Source organism: Culex quinquefasciatus, chromosome 2 (genome assembly GCF_015732765.1).
Source record: "Culex quinquefasciatus strain JHB chromosome 2, VPISU_Cqui_1.0_pri_paternal, whole genome shotgun sequence".
In the NCBI taxonomy this organism is placed as follows: Eukaryota; Metazoa; Arthropoda; class Insecta; order Diptera; family Culicidae; genus Culex; species Culex quinquefasciatus.
Window position 1 is genome coordinate 27,318,339 of NC_051862.1, and position 25,191 is coordinate 27,343,529.

The 25,191-nt window shown below is 39.3% G+C and overlaps 1 protein-coding gene and 1 long non-coding RNA gene across 10 annotated transcripts in view; one reads left to right on the forward strand and one right to left on the reverse strand.

Moving 5' to 3' along the window:
- Positions 1-25,191, forward strand: part of LOC6048574 (UPF0518 protein CPIJ015043) — a 66,631-nt gene that overhangs the window by 15,390 nt on the left and 26,050 nt on the right. For all 8 annotated transcript variants that reach the window (XM_038251458.1, XM_038251465.1, XM_038251464.1 and 5 more), the window contains 3 exons: positions 20,970-21,172; positions 21,240-21,509; positions 21,572-21,968. In XM_038251458.1, the coding sequence (XP_038107386.1) occupies positions 20,970-21,172; positions 21,240-21,509; positions 21,572-21,968 (870 nt within the window). The remainder of the gene's footprint in view (positions 1-20,969; positions 21,173-21,239; positions 21,510-21,571; positions 21,969-25,191) is intronic.
- Positions 10,924-12,369, reverse strand: LOC119766594. Of its 2 annotated transcripts, none has more exons than XR_005276998.1 (3): positions 12,058-12,369; positions 11,058-11,990; positions 10,924-10,966 (listed from the first exon to the last, which is right to left on the reverse strand). It is a non-coding gene; the product is annotated as an uncharacterized LOC119766594 (long non-coding RNA). The 2 variants fall into 2 exon arrangements; XR_005276999.1 differs by having other exon boundaries at positions 11,058-12,002.

Sequence of the window (25,191 nt, forward strand, 5' to 3'; positions counted from 1 at the left end):
AAAATTTTAGTATTTCCAAAAAGTTCTAATAAAGTAAAACAGAATACAAAATTTCTCTTCGTTTGATATCCATAATGAAAATTTTAAAATTAGGGTATTTTCTAGAAAAAATATGGTATTTTGTGAAATTGTATTATTTTCGAAAAAAAAACGTCAATAAAATGAAAATGCATCCAAAATGTTGCTTCTTTTGATACCCATATTGCAAATTTTGGAAATTTGAGTATTTTTGAAAAATACGGTATTTTGTAAAAAAAAATGGACAGTGAAAAAGCATTAAAAAAATCGCATCGCTTGATATCAATATTGCATATTTTGAAAATTTGAGCATTAAAAAAAAATCGGTTGAAAATTTTAGTATTTCCAAAAAGCTCTAATAAAGTGAAAAAGAATACAAAATTTCTCTTCGTTTGATATTCATATTGAAAATTTTAAAATTAGATTATTTTCTAAAAAAAAAAACGGTATTTTGTGAAAAAAAAATTATTTAAAAAAACTTCAATAAAATGAAAATGCATCCCAAATTTCGCTTCTTTTGATACCCATATTGCAAATTTTGAAAATTTTAATATTTTCGAAAAAATACGGTATGTTGTGAACAATCTTGGGTAATCATTGTAAATTTTACTACACAGCAAAAAATCCGATGGTAAAATCGCATGCATAAGCATGCACATCACCTTCGTCAAAATAAACACTTAATATTACACACTGCATGTACAATTTTTGCAAACACAAAAAAAAGTTGCAACCGACGGGATTCAAACCCAGCACCAACAGTAAGGGCTGGCGCCTTAGCCCACTCGGCCATCAGACCGATGTAAAGCTGCAAGGATAAATGCATATATGAGCTCGACATTTCGGTCATGTAGGTTTCCCATACTGATGGGCTTCATATTTCAGGGTGTAATATCACATAAAATTACATAAAATAATGCAATATTTATTTTACACCCAGGCCTTTTACACGCAGCTGGATTACTACTTTTTTAGCTGTGTACCTAATAAAAAAAATTGTGAACGCATTGAGAATTTAACAGGACATGGTTGAAATAATCGATTTAAGACAGATTTTAAAATTGAGTTATCGAAAAATTCATTTTCTTATCATTTTCTAAAATTTCAAGCTCTGGCATTAACACAAAAAAAAACTGATAGCTGAAAATTATTTCATAAAAACATTTTTTTTGTCAATCAACCTACAACTGCTTAAGGTTCAGGACGTCAGCTTTCAAATGAAACCGAATGAACTTAAATCTGCTATATCGGATTACAAATGTTTGCATTTTGGCAATGTTTTTAGCTCCGTCGTTTCGAATCGACAGAAATTGAAGTTGAGATTTTTTGCGGATGAAATTTCCTTAGCGAGTAATTCTGTAACGAAGCTGAGAGTTGAGTTCCCAGTCAAAAGGAAATCTCTTCTTTAGAAAAAAACAACACTGAGAAAAAGAAAAAAAAACAAAAAAGCCAAAGATACGACTTTCAAAAATCCAAGATGGCGGTCATGAAATATTGAGAAAATGCATTTGGTATTCTAACATTTTAGTCGCAGAACTCAAATTTGCAGTTGAAGGTAAACAAAAAAAAGTTTTGCTCTTCATTTGATTATCCGAAGTCTCATACAAAGCTTTAGTTAATCGAACTTCGGATAATCGAGTTTAGATTGTACCTCTTTTTCATCATATAATTCATGAAAAATTGTGCTTAAGTTGCCAAAAAAAGTTTTATTCTCAACCTTAAGTGATTCTTAAAATAAAGCTGATACAGCAAATTAACAGCTTTTCAACAAAAATGGCAAAAACTGCAATATACATTTCAGAATCTACTAAACTCAACCAGCTCAACTCAAATGTGGTCACTGTCAGCTCAAAACCATTTTCAATGCAGCTCTTTCTAAAATTTTGCTGTTCAACTTTTAAGTCTACAGTGTTTACATTAATCCTTTTATATCATCAATGAAAAGGGTTACCTTCTGGTATACAGCCGCATGAACAGGGTTGTACAGGGCCTTAAAACTATTAGAGAAGTAAAACTTTAATTGCACTTCTTCCGTTTTTGTTTTCGGTTGAACCGCTCCATCATTCCGAGTGACTTTGACTTTGATTGCACTCCTCGTCCGGCAGTAACACCAGACAGTTTTTTCTACGAAGAAAATGTAAAGATTACTTGTGGGGCAGGAGTCAATAAAATAAAGCATATAAACCGATTACTCATTCCTGCTAAACTGTGCGGTGCTGTTGTATCTGTTTCTATACTGGAGCAAACGCACACACACACTTGGGCACCTGGTCAAGATTGTGGTATTTGTGTTTGGTCCGTTGGTCAAGCCATGTGAGTGCTATGGGATTATCTGCGGGCTTTGCGTCGTCGATACCACACCCCAGGTCAGCTCATCAGGTGTATCAAGCCAGAACCTGATGTCAATGGGGTGTAAGAGGGTAAAGCGTCACATTTTGGGCGCTCAAGTGAACTTTTGAACTTGACGTGGTTGCAAAATCTGGAGCGAAGTTACTCGAGCTCTAAATTAGATTTAAGATGTTGAATAACAAATTCGTAAGCTCTTTACCCCATAACTGACTGACTGACTGCTAAAATGCACCACAGTTGTTGCTTTCTTTAAATGGTTCTCTCTCTGTCTGTCTGTCTGTTGGGAAACCGCCCCAAGTACACACGCAGATAGAAGATTTGAATCGTGGTTGCTTTCTTCACTTGTTTCGACCCGCAGTTATGCAACACATTTACGTTTGGATTCCAAAAAATAAGCCAAGAAATAACAATCGAAATCCTGCCATGCCATATGTTGCTGTTCGCGCTGGAATTGAGAGCAACATGCTTGCTAAGTTTGGCAACACTGCCACCTGTCATTGAGGATTATAGCGATTGCCAACTTTGAGGTTAATGTCACCCGACGACATGTGGCAGCCATTATGGCACCAACTGTCAACACTCATGGACTAGTTGCAAAATGATAACTCTGGCAATGCATGCAAATTACCCTCTGCCCTCAATGATCCAAAACATCCCGCGCAAAGAGAAAGGAACCCGACTCCGTCTATGGGCTGGGTTGAACCGGTTCGCAATTGAAGAGATATCTCCCTGCCCCGCACACTTCTTAATTCGGTCATCGTGGTAAGAGCTGTAGCCACGCAGCCACACCAGTAACCGAGATTCCGAGCGAGTTGTTTTGGTTTCATTGTGCAGCGTTTCTCTTTGCTTCTCGGGAATGCGTTGAAGTTTGATTTGAAAACATTGAGCCTTTGCCATAATGGCGACGGTGCTATAAAAGCTTGACGTTTGACGACCAGCCATAATGGCATTAAGCGTATTAATTTCTCAAACATATGAATTCATCTTTGTTGTCTGCCCTCGCAATAGTGTGGGAATCTGTCATAATGGTCTATGAAAGTCAAATTTGGCGTGCTCCACAAGATCATTAGTGCTGTTACGTGTTGCAAATTGGTGTACTTTTCCCCGCGAACATAATTGTTCAACCCCCCACAATCGTGTACCTTTGGCCCTAAACAAATCTGTTAACAAGTTTCGCCCCTTTTCCGCCCGCCCTTCAACCTGAAACCTCTTCTCCCATTGAATGCAAATGACTCCATCTGAATGTGGCATCGACTTTTTCTTCTTGCCAACTCTGTGGGAAGCTTTCAAAGAGAAAATGAATCCCCATCAAGTCATTTAAAAGCTTAGTACAGAAGAAAAAAAAACCCGATGCACAAAAGTACTCCTCTGTACAGGGGAGTAGCGAGGGCTTTGGGGTAACTCGCGTAACTCAGCCACAATAGGGCTGCGGTCGTCATCGCTCCACTACTTTTTGGGTATGGCCCGCGAACGGCGCAAATAACTCTCGGTGAACTTGTGCGAAACATTTTGAGGTGTCGGAACGGCGTGCCAAAAAAAAAAATGGTAAACATCGGTTTAGGGAAGGGTGGTCGATTGTGGGCTTTGACATCATGTGAGTAATTCTCTACGATTCTGCAAATCGAAACAAATGTGTAAGAAGGCATGAGAAGGGTTTCGGTGATCGATTTGGTTTGGTTGTGTTAAGTTGTAGGTTATCATAAAGACATTTTAGTGAAAAAAGACGATTTTTTTCTAAAGAAAACATTTTTTAGTTTTTAAAACACCTTAAGTTTTAAATTTGGTGAAAAATTAGTTTTTTCTCAGTGTTACCTAATGCCCTAATTTTTCAATTTTAAACTATTGGTTCTATATTTCATTGTTGAGCAATTAAAATTTTGTGAAATTTTCTGCTCTTTTCTATAAAAAAAAAACAATTTTGAAATTTTAAATTCCCGCCCAAGTCTTGAAAATATCCAAAATAAGTATTTTTAATTTAACTTACCCCAGAAAATGATGAATTTTACCCCAGAAAATGATGAATTTTCATCAGTTTTTGATGAATATTCATCAAGTTCACATTTTCACACATTTTTTATGTAATATTACTCAAAAAAAGAGGTAATATTCAACCTACCAAATCTTCAATATTCCGAAATTCAACTTTTTTTTCTGTGTATACGGACAAAATTATGGTAATATTCATCAGGAAATGGTGACAGATTTTGTGTCAAAAAAATGTGTTATATTACATCAGGAATTGGTGAACTTTCATCAGTGTCTGATGAATATTCATCAGGTTCACATTTTTACACATTTTTTGGGTAATATTATTAAAAACAATAGGTAATATTCAACCAACCAAATTTTCAACATTCAAAAATTCAACGCAGTGCGTACAACCCAAAATACCAAATCGTCCACAAAATTTCTTCTACACAGAAAAAAATGATGGTAGTATTCATCAGGAAATGGTGACAGATTCTGTGTCAAAAAGAATGATGAATTTTACCTCATAAAATGATGAATTTTCATCAGTTTTTGATGAATCTTCATCAGGTTCACATTTTTACACTTTTTGCCTTCTTCACCTTACTGAGGAAAGGCTATAAAATCACTCGAAAAATGAACTTATTGATTTGACCTCGTAGACCCACCTTCACGTATACATATCGACTCAGAATCATGTCCTGAGCAAATGTCTGTGTGGATGTGTGTAGGTGGGTGGACAAAAAAAAATGTCACTCGATTATCTCCGGACTAGAGAAACGGATTTTGACCGTATTAGTCTCATTCGATCCGTCTTGGGGTCCCATAGGTCTCTATTTAAAATCAGCAAGTTTAGTTAAGTACTTCAAAAGTTATGCTAAAAAAAGGATTTTGGCGTATGTCCGGAAGATTGTAAAAAGGGTGGTTTTTGCAAGAAAACCTATCATGTTATACATTTTTAGAAAGGTATTAAAAAGACGTTTCCAATGAGCCCAAAATATTGAAGATCTGACAACCCTATCAAAAGTTATTAGCACTTAAGTGCTATTTATACACTTTTTGTAGGCCGGATCTCAGATATTTCAATGAAGATGATGTCCGGGTCCATCATGCGACCTGTCGTGAGTTAGATAATCAAAAGACCTTCCAAATGAGTTTAAAACATCAAAGATCTGACAACCCTATCGCAGTTCGTTTCGCGGTGCCTGTCCGTCGGGACGCATTTATTTTCGCGTTCCGTTTTCGTCGATCGTCGTCGGTGTGTATAGAGATCTCCACGGTTTCTCTCACGCACACCATCATTCTGTGTTAGTATTTGTATTTGAAATATTATTTTGGTTTTGAACGATTGTGATTGGCTGAATTCCAAGCAGCTGATTTTGTTTACAACTTTTTTACGCAGACATAGGCAAATCGAGTAGATCAATCGTCTGTAAAAACCAGCTGTTTACCACGTGCTCGTGGTAGAACAAAGGACACAGCTGATCTTGACAGAAGAATCATTCTACTCGATTTGCCTATGTCTGCGTGTAAATTTCGTAACAAACTAACACACTCTCGCGCGTGGATATCTCTATTTCGGGTGAGTTCGTGCGTGTGTGTGTGAAGGTGCGGCTAGCTCTGGTTGTCACGATGACAGCAGAGCTGAGCCAGTTCGTTTCGCGGTGCCTGTCCGTCGGGACGCATTTTTTCGCGTTCCGTTTTCGTCGTTCGTCGTCGGTGTGTATTTCGGGTGAGTTCGTGCGTGTGTGTGTGAAGGTGCGGCTAGCTCTGGTTGTCACGATGACAGCAGTGCTGAGCCAGTTCGTTTCGCGATGCCTTTCCGTCGGGACGCATTTATTTTCGCGTTCCGTTTTTGTCGATCGTCGTCGGTGTGTATTTCGGGTGAGTTCGTGCGTGTGTGTGTGTGTGTGAAGGTGCGGCTAGCTCTGGTTGTCACGATGACAGCAGAGCTGAGCCAGTTCGTTTCGCGGTGCCTGTCCGTCGGGACGCATTTTTTCGCGTTCCGTTTTCGTCGTTCGTCGTCGGTGTGTATTTCGGGTGAGTTCGTGCGTGTGTGTGTGTGAAGGTGCGGCTAGCTCTGGTTGTCATGATGACAGCAGAACTGAGCCAGTTCGTTTCGAGGTGCCTGTCCGTCGGGACGCATTTTTTTCGCGTTCCGTTTTCGTCCATCGTCGTCGGTGTGTTTTTCTCGTTAGTCATGTATTTGATACACATCATAGTCGGATTTCTTTGTTCTATGATTTGCAATTGTTTCACGGGAAGATTCTTTTTAAATTGCGTCAGCAAAATATAAATTATCATTCAATTCGACCATTCGTTTCCCGCGAATCACGGCGACAAATATTGTTTCAACGCGTTTGTTCAAGTCCTTCAGATAACATCATAACTCTTCAGTCATTAATTGGTCGCTCATCTTATAATAATTTAATAGTATAAATAGTCTCAGGGCAACTCTACGTAAATATGTTACGCTGAGTTTAATATTTCACCTTTTAATCACACATAATTTTGATTCTATCTTTCCACAGCCGGCTGTCTAAGATTGAATCATTTATGTTAAACTCAACACCAAATAACCGGGAACGGTCTCATCCGCATCATCCGATTGTTTGCCTTGAGAATACATAATACATCACCCTATTCAACAAAATTCATTGATTATTGGGCCACATCATCATCCTCTATGATGAATCCTGGCCATTACCCTTCTCCACTAACAAAATCCCAAGTAGAAGTAGTTTTCCGGCACACGCGGGGTGTGGATATCGTATAGAACCCACCCTTGGTAGCAGCCTGTGCTAACTAACATTCCCGTCCCATTCCCTCGAGATCTACAAACTGACATGGCGGGCGCCGTTGGTGGCCAACGACTGTTTCCTATTCGCACCGGCTCTAGTTTTGATGATCGTGATGTTTTATCTTTTCAGCGCATTCATGCATGCTGTTGATAAGGGAAACATCATTTGATCGTTGAAGCGTGTGACCAGTTGTGCTGATGGGATATTACGGTCCTGTTCAGCAACGGAGAAGGACAACCATGGGTGGTCTCTCATGCTCATGCTCATGCTCAAAGATCTGACAACCCTATCAAAAGTTATCAGCACTTAAGTGCTATTTATACACTTTTTGTAGGCCGGATCTCAGATATTTCAATGAAAATGGTGTCCGGGTCCATCATGCAAGCAGTCGTTAGTTGAATAATCGAAAGACCTTCAAAATGAGCCTAGAACATCGAGGATCTGACAACCCTATCAAAAGTTATTAGCACTTAAGTGTTTTTATACACTTTTTAGATGCCGGATCTCAGATATTTCCATAAAAATGATTTCCGGGTCCATCATGCGACCCATCGTTAGTTAGATAATCGAAAGACCTTACAAATGAAGCTAAAACATCGAAGATCTGGCAACCCTATCAAAAGTTATTAGCACTTATGTGTTATTCATACACATTTTGGAGGGCGGATTTCAGATATTTGATAGAAATATAGTCTGAATCTTCCATGTGAACTATCGTTAAATAGGTTTTTTTTATCAGACCTTGCCGATTAGCCAGAAATATTAAGGTCTGCGAACCCTATCAAAAGAACTGAGTAATAAAGTTGTTTTGTTAAACATGTTAAGGGGAAATGTTGCTATTTTTACTGAATGTATTGACTGTATGAATGTGTGGAAGACACCAACCACCTAAAGGTGAATTAAGTAACGTTTTTATGTTATATTACTAAAAAACAAGGGTAATATTCAACCTACCAAATTTTCAACATTCCAAAATTAAACTTTTTTTTTCTGTGTAAAGATACAAATATTTGAGCTTACACTTGCCCATTTTGTACGAAGTTGGTTTCTTTCACCTTAAAAAGCTATTGAAAGACAATAACATCGACACTTATTTTCCCTAAAAGAACACCCAGTTAGCAAAATCTAAACTTAGAAATATGTATCCTCCCTGCAAAGGCTTATGAATTGATCTCAGTTGAAAGGTTCTCCAAATCTCTGAATTGCAAATGTAACATCCTGGAGCAGAACTGTTAAATTCTAATAAAAACACTATTGAATTGAATTGAAATAACATCGACACTTTTTTTGTTTTGTATGACCAGCCCTAACCATTTAATAGACAATTATGGAAAAACTACACCCACGATTCCGAATTGAGAGAATTGTTCCCTCAAAATATATTGAGGGCTCAGCGCCAAAATCGAGAGAATAGTGCTACCAACTCGCACCACAAAAAAACGTTCATTCGTTAATTGAAATAATAAATCTCAAACAAGTGTCATATACCGACATCTAACCACAACTTGTTCACCAAGCTGTGGTGGCCGAGGTAGTTAAGTCATCGGGTTAGTAGTATGTCAAAGGTCTCTGGTTCGATTCCCGTAGTCGGCACATTGAGTTTTTTGTTTTGACGGATGAACTTTTTTTTTGCAAATGAACCTCGAGGGAACGGACTAGCGCTGACCAGTTTTGGGTGTAATTATGCATTATGGACTCTTTTGACCCAGAGAACACATACATTTAGATATAAATGCAGAAAAGTTTGATATCTTGATAGCTCTGAAAAAAATATAAAAACCTCAAAAATTTACATTTGAAAAGCAACAAAAAAACATATGAAGAACATCTTTCTAACTTTTTTTTTGGTAATTAAGTAATTTTTTTTGGTTATTTTATGCTTTAAATTGTATTTCTGTAAAGATTGTAAAAAAAATATATGTCATTTGATACTTATATTGCAATTTATGCAAATTTGAATATCATAAAAAATACATTATTTTGTGAACATTAAAGTATTTTACACTAAAAACACCAACAATAAAAATTGAAACTTCAAGCCATTGTTACAACAAATGAATGAAAAAAAGTGTTTTAAAAAGTATTTAACACCAGTTCAGTTGTTTTTTGACAATACGTTTTCAAAAAATGTAAAATCTCAAGAAAAAATGTCGCAAAGAAAAAAATGTTTTTGCTGAAAAGGTCCAATAAACCAAATTTTCAGTTTTTGCTTTTTTGGTGTTTTTGAAACAGCCTTGAGTCAGGAGTATTAAAAAACACCCTAAAAGCAATTTTGGAAATTTGGTTTATTGGACCTTTTAAAAATAAAGTTCAGGTATGGAAAACTAACTTAAATAAAACGACGCAACGGAATGCGTTTAAAATTGATTTCAGCTTATTGCATTTAAATTTCTAATGATTTTTTGATGTTTTTTGAAAAAGAGTTTTTACTCCCTGATTTTGCAGCCGGTTCGGATTCAGCTTAGTCAGAATCAGTCACTCTCCCCTATGTGACGAATGCTGCTGCTGCTGGTGCAAAAGTCGATTATGCAGTCACCTTCTCTCCTTGGAGTATAGTACTCTACACTATGCTGCCCCTTCAGACGTGTGTACAATCGACTTACACTACTTTTTTTTTTTTTTTGCTTTGCTCTACACAGCAAAAAAACCGATGGTAAAATCGCATGCAAAAGCATGCACATCACCTTTGTGAAAAAAATCACTTAAAATTACATCTATGAATGTACTCTTAAAAACGTGTAATTTTACACAAAACCCATTTTTACCCCAGGGGTAGATATCGAGTTGGTTCCTTCAAATTAGAAATGTCAATTTAAACGTAAACAGAACGATTTTTCTCAAATTTTTGTTTATTGCGCAGAAAATTTTCGAGATTTCTTCGATAAGGCCGTCGAGACAATCGTCGAGCAGCATCCGGTGGATGCTCGGGTGTGAACGAGATGATCGCGAACTGCCCGGGTGTGGACGAGGTGGCATCCTCTTCGCGAACAACATTTCTTCCGTGGCCGAAATGCGCATGATCGCAAACGACCCGGGTGTGGTTTCTCCTTGCGGCCAATCTTCCCATCGATCGATCGTTTCGGCCTAAATACCGCAGCCAACTTGGACACGACGTTAATCCGGGAACTTCGCCCCAGATCTGTGGAAGAAAATAAAAAATAATTAAAATTGCACATGCCGTTAGTGTTGTTGGAAAAGTTTATTTTTATTGAAAAAGTGACTAACTTGAAGGCAGAACTGCTATTCTGTTCCTGTTCCTATTCACGGCCAACCTTCCTCCCGTGGCCGAACTGCGAATGGGAACGGCCCGAGTGTGGACTTGATGCGTTTCCTCTTCGCGGCCAAATTCTTTCGGAATCGGTTTTACCGCGGCCATGGAATGTTCAGATTTGAACTCCGTTGCAAGTTCGAACACCCGGCTTTGTCTCGTGATGATCGCACAAGATCTGTAAAGGAAAATGTAAAGGATATTTAGATGTCCAGCTGCGGATGATCGTGACCGGTCCGGATACTACGAAGTGCGTTTCCTCCTCGAGGTCAACTTACCCCTCGAATCAATTGGTCTGCGGCCGAGGTGCGGATGACCTTCACCGGCCGGAGAGTGGAAACGATGCGTTTCCTTTTCGAGGCCAACTTCACTGTCGAATCGATGTTCTGCGGCCGAGGTGTGGATGACCGCAACCGGCTTGGGTGTGGAAAAGGTGCGATTCCTCTTCATGGCCACCTCTCGTTCAGAATCGGCACGCGTTGTTCCACGCCCCAGGAATCTCGTCATGATTACCGCAACTAGCTCGAATGCCCGGCGTTGATTCTTGAAGATTGCACCTGATCTGTTAGGAGAAAATAAAAAAAAAATGTATAATTTTGTACGAAACCAAACGTGTTGTTGAAAAAAATAATTTAATTGAAAAATTGACTAACTTTAAGCCAGAACTGGTGTTATACGGCTAGTGAGTGGACAACATTCTTTCCGAATCGGTTGTTCTGTGGTCGATGTGCGGATGATCGCGAACGGCCCAGGTGTTGACGAGGTGCGTATCCTTTTCGCGGCCAACCTTCCATGTGTGGCCGAGATGACGATGATCGCAAACGACCCGGGTGTGGTTCCTCCTAAAGGGTTGAAGAATGGGACTTCGTATAAAAAGTTGTACGAAATGCAGAGCATTCGCACGACGTTCGTGTGGGTTAGAGATGTATGTCTCGTTGACCGATTTCTGAAGCGGATTCAGGCCTTTCGGGGTTTCGTCACTACCCGGCGAGAGGGGAGCACCATAACGTTCGAAGCATCACGCAATGGCAACGTCAGCGGGGGCAAATCCAGCCAGCTCGGTTCAAGAATCGCGCCCAGAGCAAAACACTGTTCGAACAGATTCCGGCGCGAATCAGCGATATTTTTGACGGTGAAGTCATGAACGAGCAAGTATCGGTGGGAAACACGGGGAAACACGCTGTCCTGCTCCTGTCTGCCGGTGTTCAAATTGAACAAGCAATTACAACTTCACTCACCAGCGCCAGTGCCACCCTCTTCGAGTTACCTCCGGAGCCGGCGGAGGTCAGCGACGGAAACTTGACTGGCTGCGTATTCTCCGTCTACCTTGACACGAGCCCGTTCGGGACAATTTTCGGCTTCTATGGTTTTGCAGCTTCAGTGGCAGCGTTGATTCCGGAAGTTTTCGAGAACCAGATATCGTCCAGAGGGTTCCTGGTGCAGTGGCAAACGATGCCAATCGTGGCAACTGCTGCTGGTCGCAACACCGAACCGGCTTCTTAAACAGTGAATTGTGGCGCCAGCTGGTTGGCCGGACACTTGCAGTAGGATCGGTTTTGGACCGTCGCTTCCGGGAAATTTCAAACCTAAAAAAAATCCTGGGAATAGTGTTTTTATGTCATTCTTTTATAACGGAAGTAGGTAAACACTTACCTTTGTATATTTTCATGATTTTCAGCCTTGAAGATGGTTTTAATCCTCAAACGAATCAAAATATTCACTCTTGCTGATTTTCCGAACTGTTTTGATTCACGCGAGTTGAGTTTAGTTTGGATATTTTGACAGCTGGATAGCAAACAACACGCAAATGCAATATAAACGAAAAATGTGTATAATTTTACACATTTTAGGTGTAAATGGTGTTAGAAAAAATTGTGAAGCGGAGTACTACTAAATTGTGTAATATCACACAAAAATAACTACACAACCCATTTTTACATGCAGGCGTTTTACTACTTTTTTTGCTGTGTAGCCCACAACTCCACAGCGCATTCTCTCATGTTGTGTTGTGGTGTGACTCAGCCAGCAGCAGTCCTACTTTTCCTCCGTCATATGATCGGCGTCGTTGTCGTTGCTGTGGTTATGAATCATGACGTGCCAATGTGCATAAAATACAATCTCACGCGCCGCTGCATTGCACCTTCGAGCGAGCCACTTGGAAGTGTGCTGCTTTTTTCGTATGGAAATGGGTGATTAATTTCCCTAAAAGGCTTTGCCGAATGGGCCTAAAATGACGTCGGTAAAAGTGTACCGTTAAAAGTGGCAAATTTTGCCCAATTAGCTTATATTTGTGTGTACTATGCGAGCTTTATTTATTATTATTTTTGGTCACGAAACTGTTACCAGCATTTAAATGTTGGCTTTTGTTTGAAAATAAAATTGGGTTATTTTTTAACTCAGTTCAATAGAAGATTAATCTGCATAAAATTACAACTTAAGCATCACAATGCAAATGATGCACTCTCATCCACAAACAAACTATAGAAAGTGCGATTTGTTTCACATTCGTTGCATTGTGGTGGCAATCTTATTCAAATTAGCGATACCTCCGCGTGGTGGATTGCCGCGGTTTAACTTTCTGCTCTTGCCATTTTTTTGTTGTTGCACCACAGTTCCCCATTGTGCATGATTGTACCCTACTTTCGACCTGTCAGACAGACAGAGAGAGAGAGAGTGGCGAAAAATAATTAAAATTAAGCCCCCGCAGCTGTCAGATTAGCACCGCATTTGCGGTTTATTGAATTTCTCTCGCAAAGTGAATGAAAACAGTTTTCCATTGTTCTGCCATAATGCCAAGTGGATTGTGCTAAGCCACCCACCACACTGCAAATTGGTGATACAGCTCGTTGGCTATTATCATTTTGCGCTCCCAAACTGAGAGGACTAAGAGAGAGAGAGAGAGAGAGTGGAAGCAATGACTGTACGGTTTCGTGTGCAAATATTTATTACCCGATTCAGTTGGCGGCATTATCTCTTTATCTCTTCTATCAGGGGTTGTCAAACTGCATTTGTTTTGTTTATTGCATGCAAAGAAATTTTGGAAAATGTTTTATTTTTCAGTATATTTGCTTTTTAATGTTCACTTTTAATATTCTTTGTTTGTACACTTTTTGTTCAAACGTGTTTGATATTTTTTTTCTTTTTCGTTACTGTATTTTATTTTTAAAAACTTGTCCTTTGACTCTTGCCAAAGTCGAAGGAATACGTTAAGGGGTTACATACATGTTAATCGGCAAAAATGTCAGAGGTTGGTTTGAGCACAAACTCAAACTTTTTTTAAATCTGTTTTCAGGACATCAAAATATACATTTTCAACTATTAACAAAATAAACTTGAAGACATTTGGTTGTAACATTGGTGAGATACAGCTGTTTCAAGTTAGTACATATTTTCAAAAAACGGGTGCCACGATATCTTAACAATGCCTTGACCAAATCGGCTCAAAATGTTGGTGAAGATTCGTTAAACCGGTCCAGTGTGCATGACGAAGGCCTATTTTCAAAAAGTTTATTTTAAAAAAAGATAATAATATTTTCATGTTTTTCTTATAAAAAAATCGAAAGTTTTTGATTTTTGTATTTAAAAAAAAAAATAAAAAATTTCAAAATCGGACTTCGTCATGCACACGGAATATGTCTTGCAAGTCTTCACCCAAAGTTTCATGGCACCCGTAAATCAACCCGGTGTTCAGAGAAAAACGCTCGCAAAGTTTGACAGTTCGCTTTGCGCATAGCAAAATTTTCAGCCTAAATCGTCTGTAACTTTCTTTAATCATGAAATATCTTCATGAAACTTTCAGGAGTGATTGAAAATCATCTTTTAAGGTTTGTAATTTTCTACATGGATGTAGCCCCTTAAACAAATAAAATACTTGAAAAATTGTCGAGGTCAAGAGGAGGGCACATAAATAAAAATATAAAAAATGTACAAGCCCAGTTTTCAAAATGTTGGAGAAAGAAAAGTATCATTAAACTACTGTCATTAATTTTCAAAAAAAAAACTGGTTTAATTATTTCGGCTAAACAACCCCCAATTCAATTTTGAGCCCGATCCGAGCGCTGTTGCTTTGGTATCCAAACAATCCGATGGTAAAATCGCATGCACAAAAGCATGCACATCACCTTCGTCAAAAAATACACTTAATATTACACACTGCATATACAATTTTTGTAAACACAAAAAAAAGTTGCAACCGAAGTGATTCAAACCCAGCACCAACAGTATACGGACTGGCGCCTTAGCCCGCTCGGCCATCAGACCGATGAAGAATGGAAAGGATAAACGCATATATCAGCTTGACATTTCGGTTTCCCATACAGATGGGCTATATATTTCAGGGTGGAATATTACATAAAATTTCATAAAACAACGCAAAAAAAAATTTACACCCAGGCCTTTTACACGCAGCTGGATTAAATTTTTTTTGCTGTGTATGTAAAAATAAACCAAAGTGTGTAATACTACACATATTGTTAGATAACATTTCATCTGAGAATGGGTAAATATTGTGAAATACACATTTTTGTTTATTTTTAGCTCTTATTTGTAATTTATTTATTTTTTCCATTACAGTTGAGGTAATATTACATAATAACAGTGGTAATATTTAACCTACCAATTTATGCAGTGTTTGGCTATGCCCTGACCAATTTAACTTAAACGAAATATGATAGGCATTAAATAGTTGTGAACACAAAGAGACGAGTTGTTCCTTTTAACTTCGCTATATAATTACACTTTTCAAGAAAATTTACCTTAAATAATGTGTAAAAATGCGAAACATACATGATGTAAAATTGATATTTTTTCCACAAAGTTTGATGCTACAATATTACCAATATTTTGCTATAAAGTTAATATTCAATTTAGTTCTGTTCAATTTTCAACCTTCCTAAATTCCTTTTTTTTTACTGTGACTATGTAGCTTCAAATGTGGGTTTGGTGACAGATTGTGAGTGTAAAAAATGCGTAATTTTAAATCAGGAACTGGTACAATTTAAAAAAAAGAAAATATCTACTCTTCCCACCAAATTTTCAACCCTCCAAAATCCAACTTTTATTGTTTGCTGAGATATCGACTTTAAAAATTGGTGGGCTGTTTGAGTGAGACTTAGAAAACATCATTTTTACTGTTTTTAAACCTTCGCATGGCAATATCTCAGCAACTAAGGGTCGTATCAACAAAGTTCAAAAAAGCAAAATATAGAGAATTTTCTCAGCTTTTCAAAAATATGTTTTTCAATAGTGGGCAAAAATGCGCACACATTAAAAAAAATAACTGCGATTATTTTCAACAAAGTTGAAATGGCTCCGACTATTTAAAAAAAAGTTACCTAAAAATGGTTACACATAGCTTGAAAACGGTGCACTTTATCAAAATTTCACTAAAGTACTTTTTGATTGCAAATTCCATTTTACATCGAAAAATAAAGTTGAAAAATTTTTGCGACCAATGTTTCGATTTTTTGAAAAAATCATTATTGGTTCAAATAAATCATAACTCAGTCAAAGATTTTTTGTCCATTCTGGAAATTTTTGAAAAGTTTGTATCTAATGTCCTTTAACCTTCCTACGGTATTGGGGTCTTTTTCGGCCTTTTTGAAAATTAAATTTGCCATAACTTTTGCTATATACATGCTAAAGCCTTGGAATTTTCTGACATTAAATTTATAGTAAAAATACACATTTCACAAAACAAACAAACCTTGAACGACCCCTAGGGGAGCGTCCATAAAAAAAGTTACTTTAAAGGTATTGGGGTCCTTTTCGACCCCAAACTTTAAAAAAATGTCAAAAATCCAGTTTTTGACCGATTCCGGTTCTTTTGGTCACAAATGAAAGCTTAGAACGTCCCCTTTCCGAAACCGACCTGGAAACCCGGATTTGGTCACTGTGGCCACCGGGAATCGGCTACAACCGAAAAATTGCCTTTTTTGAGACCCCAACTTTGACGACCTGTATCTCCGGCAAATGTCAACCAATCAGGATGCTCTGGGTTGCATTGGACAGGTATTGACCTGTACTTTGACCACAAATATTAATATCAGGGCCAGGTGACCTACCGGTTCCGGAAATCCGGAACATCCGAAAAGTTCATGTTTTACTGTTTTTCACATATATGTGATACCAATACTCTCATGATAGTTGAAATTGATCCATAAAACTTACTAAAAACACAAAACACGATTGCCAGAACCATTCTGGAGTGTTGGTGGCCACTTCCGGGTAACCTGGAACCGGTTCCCGGGTACCCGATGAACGGCCAACTTGACTTTTTTGGTGAAAACCCATCATGTTGCACATCAAACTCCATGAAATTGAAAGATATGTCCATCTTTGGTAATACCGTTGTTCTCTGAGCCATCCTGGCCAATCTGGAACCGGTTACCGGTGACCCCTTGGGGACACTTCTGGAATATGAGAGAAACCCTATCATCCGACATATCAAACTTCATGGAATTGAAAGGTATGTCAATCTACGGTCATGCCGTTGTTCCCTGATCCATTCTGGCCATTCTGGAACTGGTTCCCGGTGGCCCCTTGGGGACATTCCCGGAATATGAGAGAAACCCTATCATCCGACATATCAAACTTCATGAAATTGAAAGATATGTCAATCTACGGTCATGCCGTTGTTCCCTGATCCATTCTGGCCATTCTGGAACTGGTTCCCGGTGGCCCCTTGGGGACATTCCCGGAATATGAGAGAAACCCTATCATCCGACATATCAAACTTCATAAAATTGAAAGGTATGTCAATCTACGGTCATGCCGATGATCACCGCCCATTCGGCCATCATGGAACCGGTTACCGGTGGCCCCTTGGGGACACTTCAGAATATGAGACAAACCCTATCATCCGACATATCAAACTTCATGAAAATAAAAGATATGTCAATCTACGGTCATGCCATTGATCGCTTATCCATTCTGGCAATTCTAGAACTGGTTCTCGGTGGCCCCTTGGGGACATTCCCGGAATATGAGAGAAACCTATCATCCGACATATCAAGCTTCATGAAATTGAAAGATATGTCAATCTACGGTTATGCTATTGTTAGCTGACCCATCCTGGCCAATTTGGAACCGGTTACCAGTGGCCTTGGGGACACTTCTGGAATATGAAAGTAACCCTACCATCAGACATATCAAACTTCATGAAATTGAAAACTACGTCAACCTACAGTCATGCAATTGTTCGCTGACCTTTGGTTGACATATCCATAATTTCATGAAGTTTGATTCGTCGGATAGTAGGGTTTCTCTCATTTCCGGAAGTGTCACCAAGGGGCCACTGGGAACCTGTTCCAGAATTGCCAGAATGCATAAGCGAAAACTGGCATGACCGTTTATTGACACATTTTTCAATTTCATGGAGTTTGATATGTCGGATGATGGGGTTTCTCTCATATTCCGAGAGTGTCCCCAAGGGGCTACCGGTAACCAGTTCCAGAATGGCCAGAATGGGTCAGCGAACAACGGCATGACCGTAACTTGACATATCGATCAATTACATAAAGTTTGATATGTCGGATAATAGGATTTCTCTCATATTCCGGGATTGTCCCCAAGGGGCCACCGGGAACCATTTCCAAAATGGATTAGCGAACAACGGCATGACCGTAACCTGACATATCTAACAATTTCATTATGTTTGATATGTCGGATGATAGGGTTTATCTCATATTCCGGAAGTGTCCCCAAGGGGCCACCGGGAACCAGTTCCAGAATGGTCAGAATGGATCAGGGAACAACGGCATGACCGTAGATTGACATATCTTTCAATTTCATGAAGTTTGATATGTCGGATGATAGGGTTTCTCTCATATTCCGGAAGTGTCCCCAAGGGGCCACCGGGAACCGGTTCCAGATTGGCCAGAATGGATCAGCGAGCAACGGCATGACCGTAGATTGACATATCTTTCAATTTCATGAAGTTTGATATGTCGGATGATAGGGTTTCTCTCATATTCCGGGAATGTCCCAAGGGGCCACCGGGAACCAGTTCCAGAATGGCCAGAATGGATCAGGGAACAACGGTATTACCAAAAATGGACATATCTTTCAATTTCATGAAGTTTGATATGCAACATGATGGGTTTTCACCAAAAAGTCAAGTTGGCCGTTCATCGGGTACCGGGAACCGGTTCCAGGTTACCCGGAAGTGGCCACTAACACTCCAGAGTGGTTCTGGCAATCGTGTATTGTGTTTTTAGTAAGTTTTATGGATCAATTTCAACTATCATGAGAGTATTGGTATCACATATATGTGAAAAACAGTAAAACATGAACTTTTCGGATGTTCCGGATTTCCGGAACCGGTAGGTCACCTCGCCCTGATATTAATATTTGTGGTCAAAGTACAGGTAAATACCTGTCCAATGCAACCCAGAGCATCTTGATTGGTTGACATTTGCCGGAGATACAGGTCGTCAAAGTTGGGGTCTCAAAAAAGTCATTTCTCGGTTGTAGCCGATTCCCGGTGGCCACAGTGACCAAATCCGGGTTTCCAGGTCGGTTTCGGAAAGGGGACGTTCTAAGCTTTCATTTGTGACCAAAAGAACCGGAATCGGTCAAAAACTGGATTTTTGACCATTTTTTTAAGTTTGGGGTCGAAAAGGACCCCAATACCTTATGTGTGATTTTTTTTTAATACCAAGGGAAGGTTAAAACATAACAGAAAATAAAAAAAAATTAAAAAAAGTGTTTTTTTGCAAATCAAGTTTAAGTGACAAAAAGTGAAATAAAAAATCAGGATTTTTTTTACCGTGTATCATTTTTTCAAACCATATCCACACCTACAACTTTGTCGAAGACACCAAATCGATAAAAAAAATTCCTTCGATACAGATTTTTGAATTATCACATATAATTTTTTGTATGGACAGCTGCCAAATTTGTATGGAAAATCATATGAACGAACTAATGATGCAAAATGGCTTCTTTGGGCATACCGAAGGCACCAAAAAAGTTTCAGCCGGATTAAAAAATACAAAAATTAAAATAAAAGAAAAAAAACCGATTCCGTAGAGAATTGCTCATTTAAAGACAAAATGAGCCGAATAAAAGCATTTCGTCGCTATCGTGCTAACTTGTCGCACGAGTATTTTGGGGCAAATCGAGTTAAGAACGCCGTTTTGTATAGCTCACAATGCATCACCTTTCGACCTTCACAGATCCCCAAAATTCGATTTCAAGCCTGATATATTCAATAGGCAGTGCGTGGCCGAATGGTTACGCTGTCCGCTTTGTAAGCGGATGATTCTGGGTTCGATTTCCATCTGCTGCAACCTTCCATCGGATGAGGAAGTAATATGTCGGTCCCGGCCTTGGTTGTTAGGCCGTTAAGTCATTCCAGGTGTAGGAGTTGTCTCCATGCCATAAAGTACAAACAACACACTAAACCAAGCCTACTCCGGTGGTATCGCTGGCGGCGATTGGACTCGCAATCCAAAGGTCGTCAGTTCAAACACTGGGGTGGAAGGTTCCTTGGAGTAGAAAGAGGTTTGGGAGCTCTCCCCGTTCAAGCCTTCGGAATCCTAGGTTCGAGCAGAAAACTTGCAATAGAGACCACAAAAGACCCGGGGGTCGTTAATGTGGATGGTTTGATTTTTGATATTCAATAAAAACCGAAAAAAAACTCCGTGCATTGTTGTGGCTCTTCATATGAAAGAAGTTTCAAACTTGTCGTGCTATCTTGACACTGCCTGAAAATTGACAGTGCGACAATTGGCCAAAGGGATTTCAGGTCAGAACGCGTTTGACATACGTACAAGTTCGACTACCGGGACTCCAGCAACCAACTTCAACCAAACTTCGGGACAATGCACTTAATGGTCAGCGAAACAAAACGTGTTTGTTATTGTTTACATTGCGTGCTCTCGTTTTTGTTTGTTCAAGGTCAAACATTAAACGCGTTTTTTCTCGGAACGTCAAAAAGCGACTGGCATCAACTACAAAAATATCGAGTTGTGTTATTAATAATTTTGCATTTTGTTACTCTGTAACTGTTTAAAGAAGCTGTTATTTAGTGCTAACATTGAAAAGTTCCAAAAAAGAGGAACCCCTGATCAGGTCATTAGCCCAATGTGCGCGCGATACCGATCTTATCTCTCGCCATAGAGATGCTGCCTTTTTTTTTTGCTTACCACCTGAGGTGAATGATACCTATTACCAACTCCTTAAAAACCTCCTCAACCGGCCGGCCACTTCTTGCTGGTGGTGTGTAGGTCAGAAACAGCTCGCGTGTGTGTGGTGGATGCAATTCACCGGACCGTGTCTGACCAACTGACAGAGAGACTGGGCCGCACGCCGGTCTTTGGTTTGGACTCGGCGGTCGTCCAATTTGTGTCTATCCGTTCAGGTCTATAAACGATATGCGTTTAGTTTTGCGCGCGCGTTTAAATTAGTAATTTCGCATCACCACCACCCCGGAGATAATAATGGCGAAATTTACTCTCTCCAGCACTGGCTACTGCTGGTTGGTGAGGTCCAATGATTGTTTGAGCAGTTTCTATTTTTTGCAAAAGTCCTAATTTGCGTTTGTTTTTCTTCTCTGTTTTCAGAATAACCGTGGCCAATCCCACGATGACGTGCTCGGCGTGGTCACACACCTCGATCACATGGTGACCCTGCTGCTGGTGGAGTTGCATCACTGCAACAAGCTGAGTTTGCCGGGGGCGCCCGCTCCACCCGCGCCCTGTTTGGAACACCTGCTCAGCGAAAATCTGCTCGATAAGCTGTACGAGTGGGGTGTGAAAACGGGAAGGTACGATGACTGATGGATTTTGAACTATTCAAAGTAAGAAACTATGACATGAATGACCTTTTTCCAGATATGGCAACGCCGTCCGGCTTGAACAGCTCAAGCTGTACGAACAGCTGGTCAGCCACAGCCGGCACCAACTGCTGGTGCACGAGCCCTTCCTGCGACCCCTGCTGAAGATCCTGGACTCGAGCCAGAACGAAATATACCCGCCGGACGTCGAGAAGCGGCTGGTGATCCTGCTGAACCAACTCTGCGTCGCGCTGATGCAGAACGTCCACCTGTTGGACCTGTTCTTCTTCTCGAACGCCCAACAGAACGGCAACGGAGGCCACACCAAGTAAGTCTAACGAATCCCCAATGTCCAAGAAATCTTCTAATTCACTACTTCCCTCTCCTCAGCTTCATAATCTTCTCCCTGCTCATCCCGTACGTCCACCGAGAAGGTTCCCTCGGCCACCAAGCCCGAGACGCGCTCCTCCTCTGCATGGCCCTCTCCCAGAAGAACTCCAACGTCGGAAAGTACATCGCGACCTACTCGTCAATCTGTCCGGTTCTCGTTACCGGCCTCGGAGGTCTCTACTCGCGGTTGCCAAATCAGATCGACATCAAAAGCGTCGACTGGTATCGGATCACCACGGATGACGTGACGGAAATGCCCGAGCTGACGCTGTTCATGAACTCGCTCGAGTTTTGCAACGCCGTCGTCCAGGTGGCCCACACGGCGATTCGGCAGCAGCTGTTGGATTTCCTCTACCAGGGCTTTCTGGTGCCGGTGCTGGGGCCGGCGATATTGCAGGTAATGTCATTTTGTTCACGGTCTTTTAGTTTGTTTGTTTGGTTTGGCTTCTGTTTGTTTCCCATTGCTCTCTCTTTCTCTCTTTGTCTATCTCTTTGACTATTTTGTTGTATATATTGGATATATTTCTGTTGTTTTTATCCTATTTTTGGTTTTCCCACATTTTCCTCATTTATTCCTGTTCGATTTCCAACTAAATAGATTTATCTGGTTTTGGTATAAATATAAACTGAAATGTAAGGCTTCTTTCCATTTTTGGAATGGACGGTTGAGGCTCGCGGCTATGGTAGAGTGAAAATTTGAAATGGATAGCGGACGTAACATTGTAACATCTAATAAAAAATATGCATAAAATAAACATTGTTTGAATTAATTAATTAAAATAAAACAAGCATTTTTACAAATCATAACAAACATTTAATTGAAAAAAAAACAAGCTTTATCAACAATAAAAAAATTAAGCTAAATTGAATTCATGAAACTATGATAAGAATAAATAAACTTAAATTTTACTTGGAAACAATATAACTAGATTCTAAATCTAAATCAAAGTCGAAAACTTTAAAACAAAACTTAAAAACTAAAATGTGATTAAAATAACAAAATAATAAATATAAATTAATCAAGAAAAAACTAAAAAGCTTAAATACGTTTCAAACACAACACAACAAAAATTATCAAAAAAACGTTATTTGAATAAACTTTTAAAGTTTAAGCTTTTTTTGTAAATTTTTTATTAAACAAAAAAAAAGTGATTCATCGAAAAATGGGTTTCAAATACCCTCCTAATCATTAAAAAAAAGTTTCTGATGAATCCAAACCCGGCGTTGAAAATAGATCTGCATCTCATGGCAGTGTTGCCAGATTATCAATCTTCGTGACTTATCCATGGTGTCGATTTCTGGAAAAGTCAGGGAAAACCTGGAATTGTCAGGGAATTTTATTTGACCTGGAAAAGTCAGGGAAAGTCAGGGAATTTTAAGCTGGGTCAGGGAATTTCGATGATCCTAAAAATATTACTACAAAATTTCATTTCTTTTTGAAAATTCACCCTTGATTATGTATTCGAATGTCTTCCAGGCCAAACTTTGCAACATTGATAATATTTAATTTTTTATATTGGTCAGCCCGGAAGGAACGCAGAACTCCATATAAAAAATGCTAAAGAAAAGGGTCACGATGAAAAGCGCGTAGCTTGTTTGCAATATGTTTAGGTTAAAAAATCAAATAATTTGGTTTTGATTTGGGTTTCCGTTCAACTGAAAATTACAAATTACTAGCGCACACAGGGTGGAACAATATGAGGCAGTAGGGTATAATATGGTTGTATGGAAAAAAATGCTCTAAATGCTGCTCTTCATCTCCTCCCGTTGTACCAATACGTTCAAATGGAGGCTGGAAAGAGTGCGCTTAGACTAAGAAGAAATGAGAATTTATTCAAGAATTGTAAGGAACATCTAGGAATTTTAAAAGAACTTAACATAGATCCACATGTGTTTATGAACGAGGACTGGATGGAATATACCTTGAACCTTGATATAACATACAAAGTGATTTTAACTGATCGCCAAGTATGGGAATCAGGAGGTCCAAGCCTACCTCCGGGAGCAATCATATTCTACACGGATGGATCAAAAATGGGTAATAAAACAGGAGCGGGGATCACTGGGCCAGGACTAAGTATTTCGGCTCCTATGGGACGCTGGACTACTGTATTTTTGGCCGAGATCTATGCTATTTTAGAATGTGCATCAGCATGTCTGAAGAGAAACTATAGGTATTCTACAATCTGTATTTTCTCTGATAGTCAAGCTGCTTTGAATGCTTTGAATTCTTCCAAATGCCAATCTAGATTGGTTTGGGAGTGTGTAATTCTTCTGAAAAACTGGGTAATAAAAATCGAGTATTCTTGTACTGGGTTCCAGGCCACTGCGGGGTTGAAGGGAATGAAAAGGCCGATTTGCTTGCCAGGAAAGGCTCAGATGACCTTTTTGTTGGTCCGGAGCCATTCTGTGGAGTGTCGAAATGCGTTCTGAAAATGGAAATTACAAAATGGGAAAATTCCATGATACAACAGAATTGGATTGCCTCGCATTCTGCAAAGCAATCAAAGTTGTTTATCACCCCTAGCAAACAACGTCGCGAATACTTGGTCTGAATAAATGGTCACTAAACATATACATTGGATTAATTACAGGACATTGCCCATCACGGTATCACTTGAAAAAGCTAACGCGAAGTCAAACTGATATCTGTAGGCTCTGTGACTGTGAAGTGGAAACTTCAAGGCACTTACTGTGTGAGTGTGGTGCACTGATTGCAAAAAGAATTAAATTTTTCAATAAAGGGATTTTAACTCCCTCAGAAATTTATTCAGAAAATCCCACTTCGGTTGTTGACTTCATTCTCGAAGCAATGCCAAACTGGGGTATATCGCATCCTCAGTCAGTGGCGGTCACCCTAAATGGTGACTTGTCACCCTGAAAATATGCGACAGTAATTAGGGGTACACTACAATAGATCAACTAAATGGTCGCAGTAGTCTTAAATCCACAAAAAAAAAAATGGAAAAAAATAAAGTTGTCCAAATTTAGCGAGCACAGCAATTTTTCAGTTCCTTTTGGGGTCCTAAACAACTCCCCAAAGTTTGGGAACGATTGGTTTAGTCCTCACTTTGCGCAAAGCGATTCAATTTTCCATATAAATTTGTATGGGAAAAACAATTTTTTTGGATTTCGATATTTATAAAATCCACGTTTCACGCTGTACTAAAACCGGATTCATATTCAGATGCTCTAGAAGGTGCTCTACAACTTTCCCGAAGAGAGTATGGTGCTAACTTGCTCCTAAAAAAAGATACAGCGTGTTAAAAACTCGTCTAAAATGTGTTTTTTGCTCGAAAATCACGTTTTAGACGAGTTTTGAGGACGCTGTATCTTCTCTTAGGGACATGCTAGCACCATACTCTCTTCGGGATAGTTGTAGAGCACCTTCCAGAGCATTTGAATATGAATCCGGTTTTAGCACAGCTTGAAACGTGGATTTTATAAATATCAAAATTAAAAAAATTGGTTTTTCCCATACAAATTTATATGGAAAATTGAATCGCTTTGCGCAAAGTGAGGACTAATCCAATCGTGCCCAAACTTTGGGGAGTTGTTTAGGACCCCAAAAGGAACTGAAAAATTGCTGTGCTGGAAAATCGATTTTGATATTACACCCT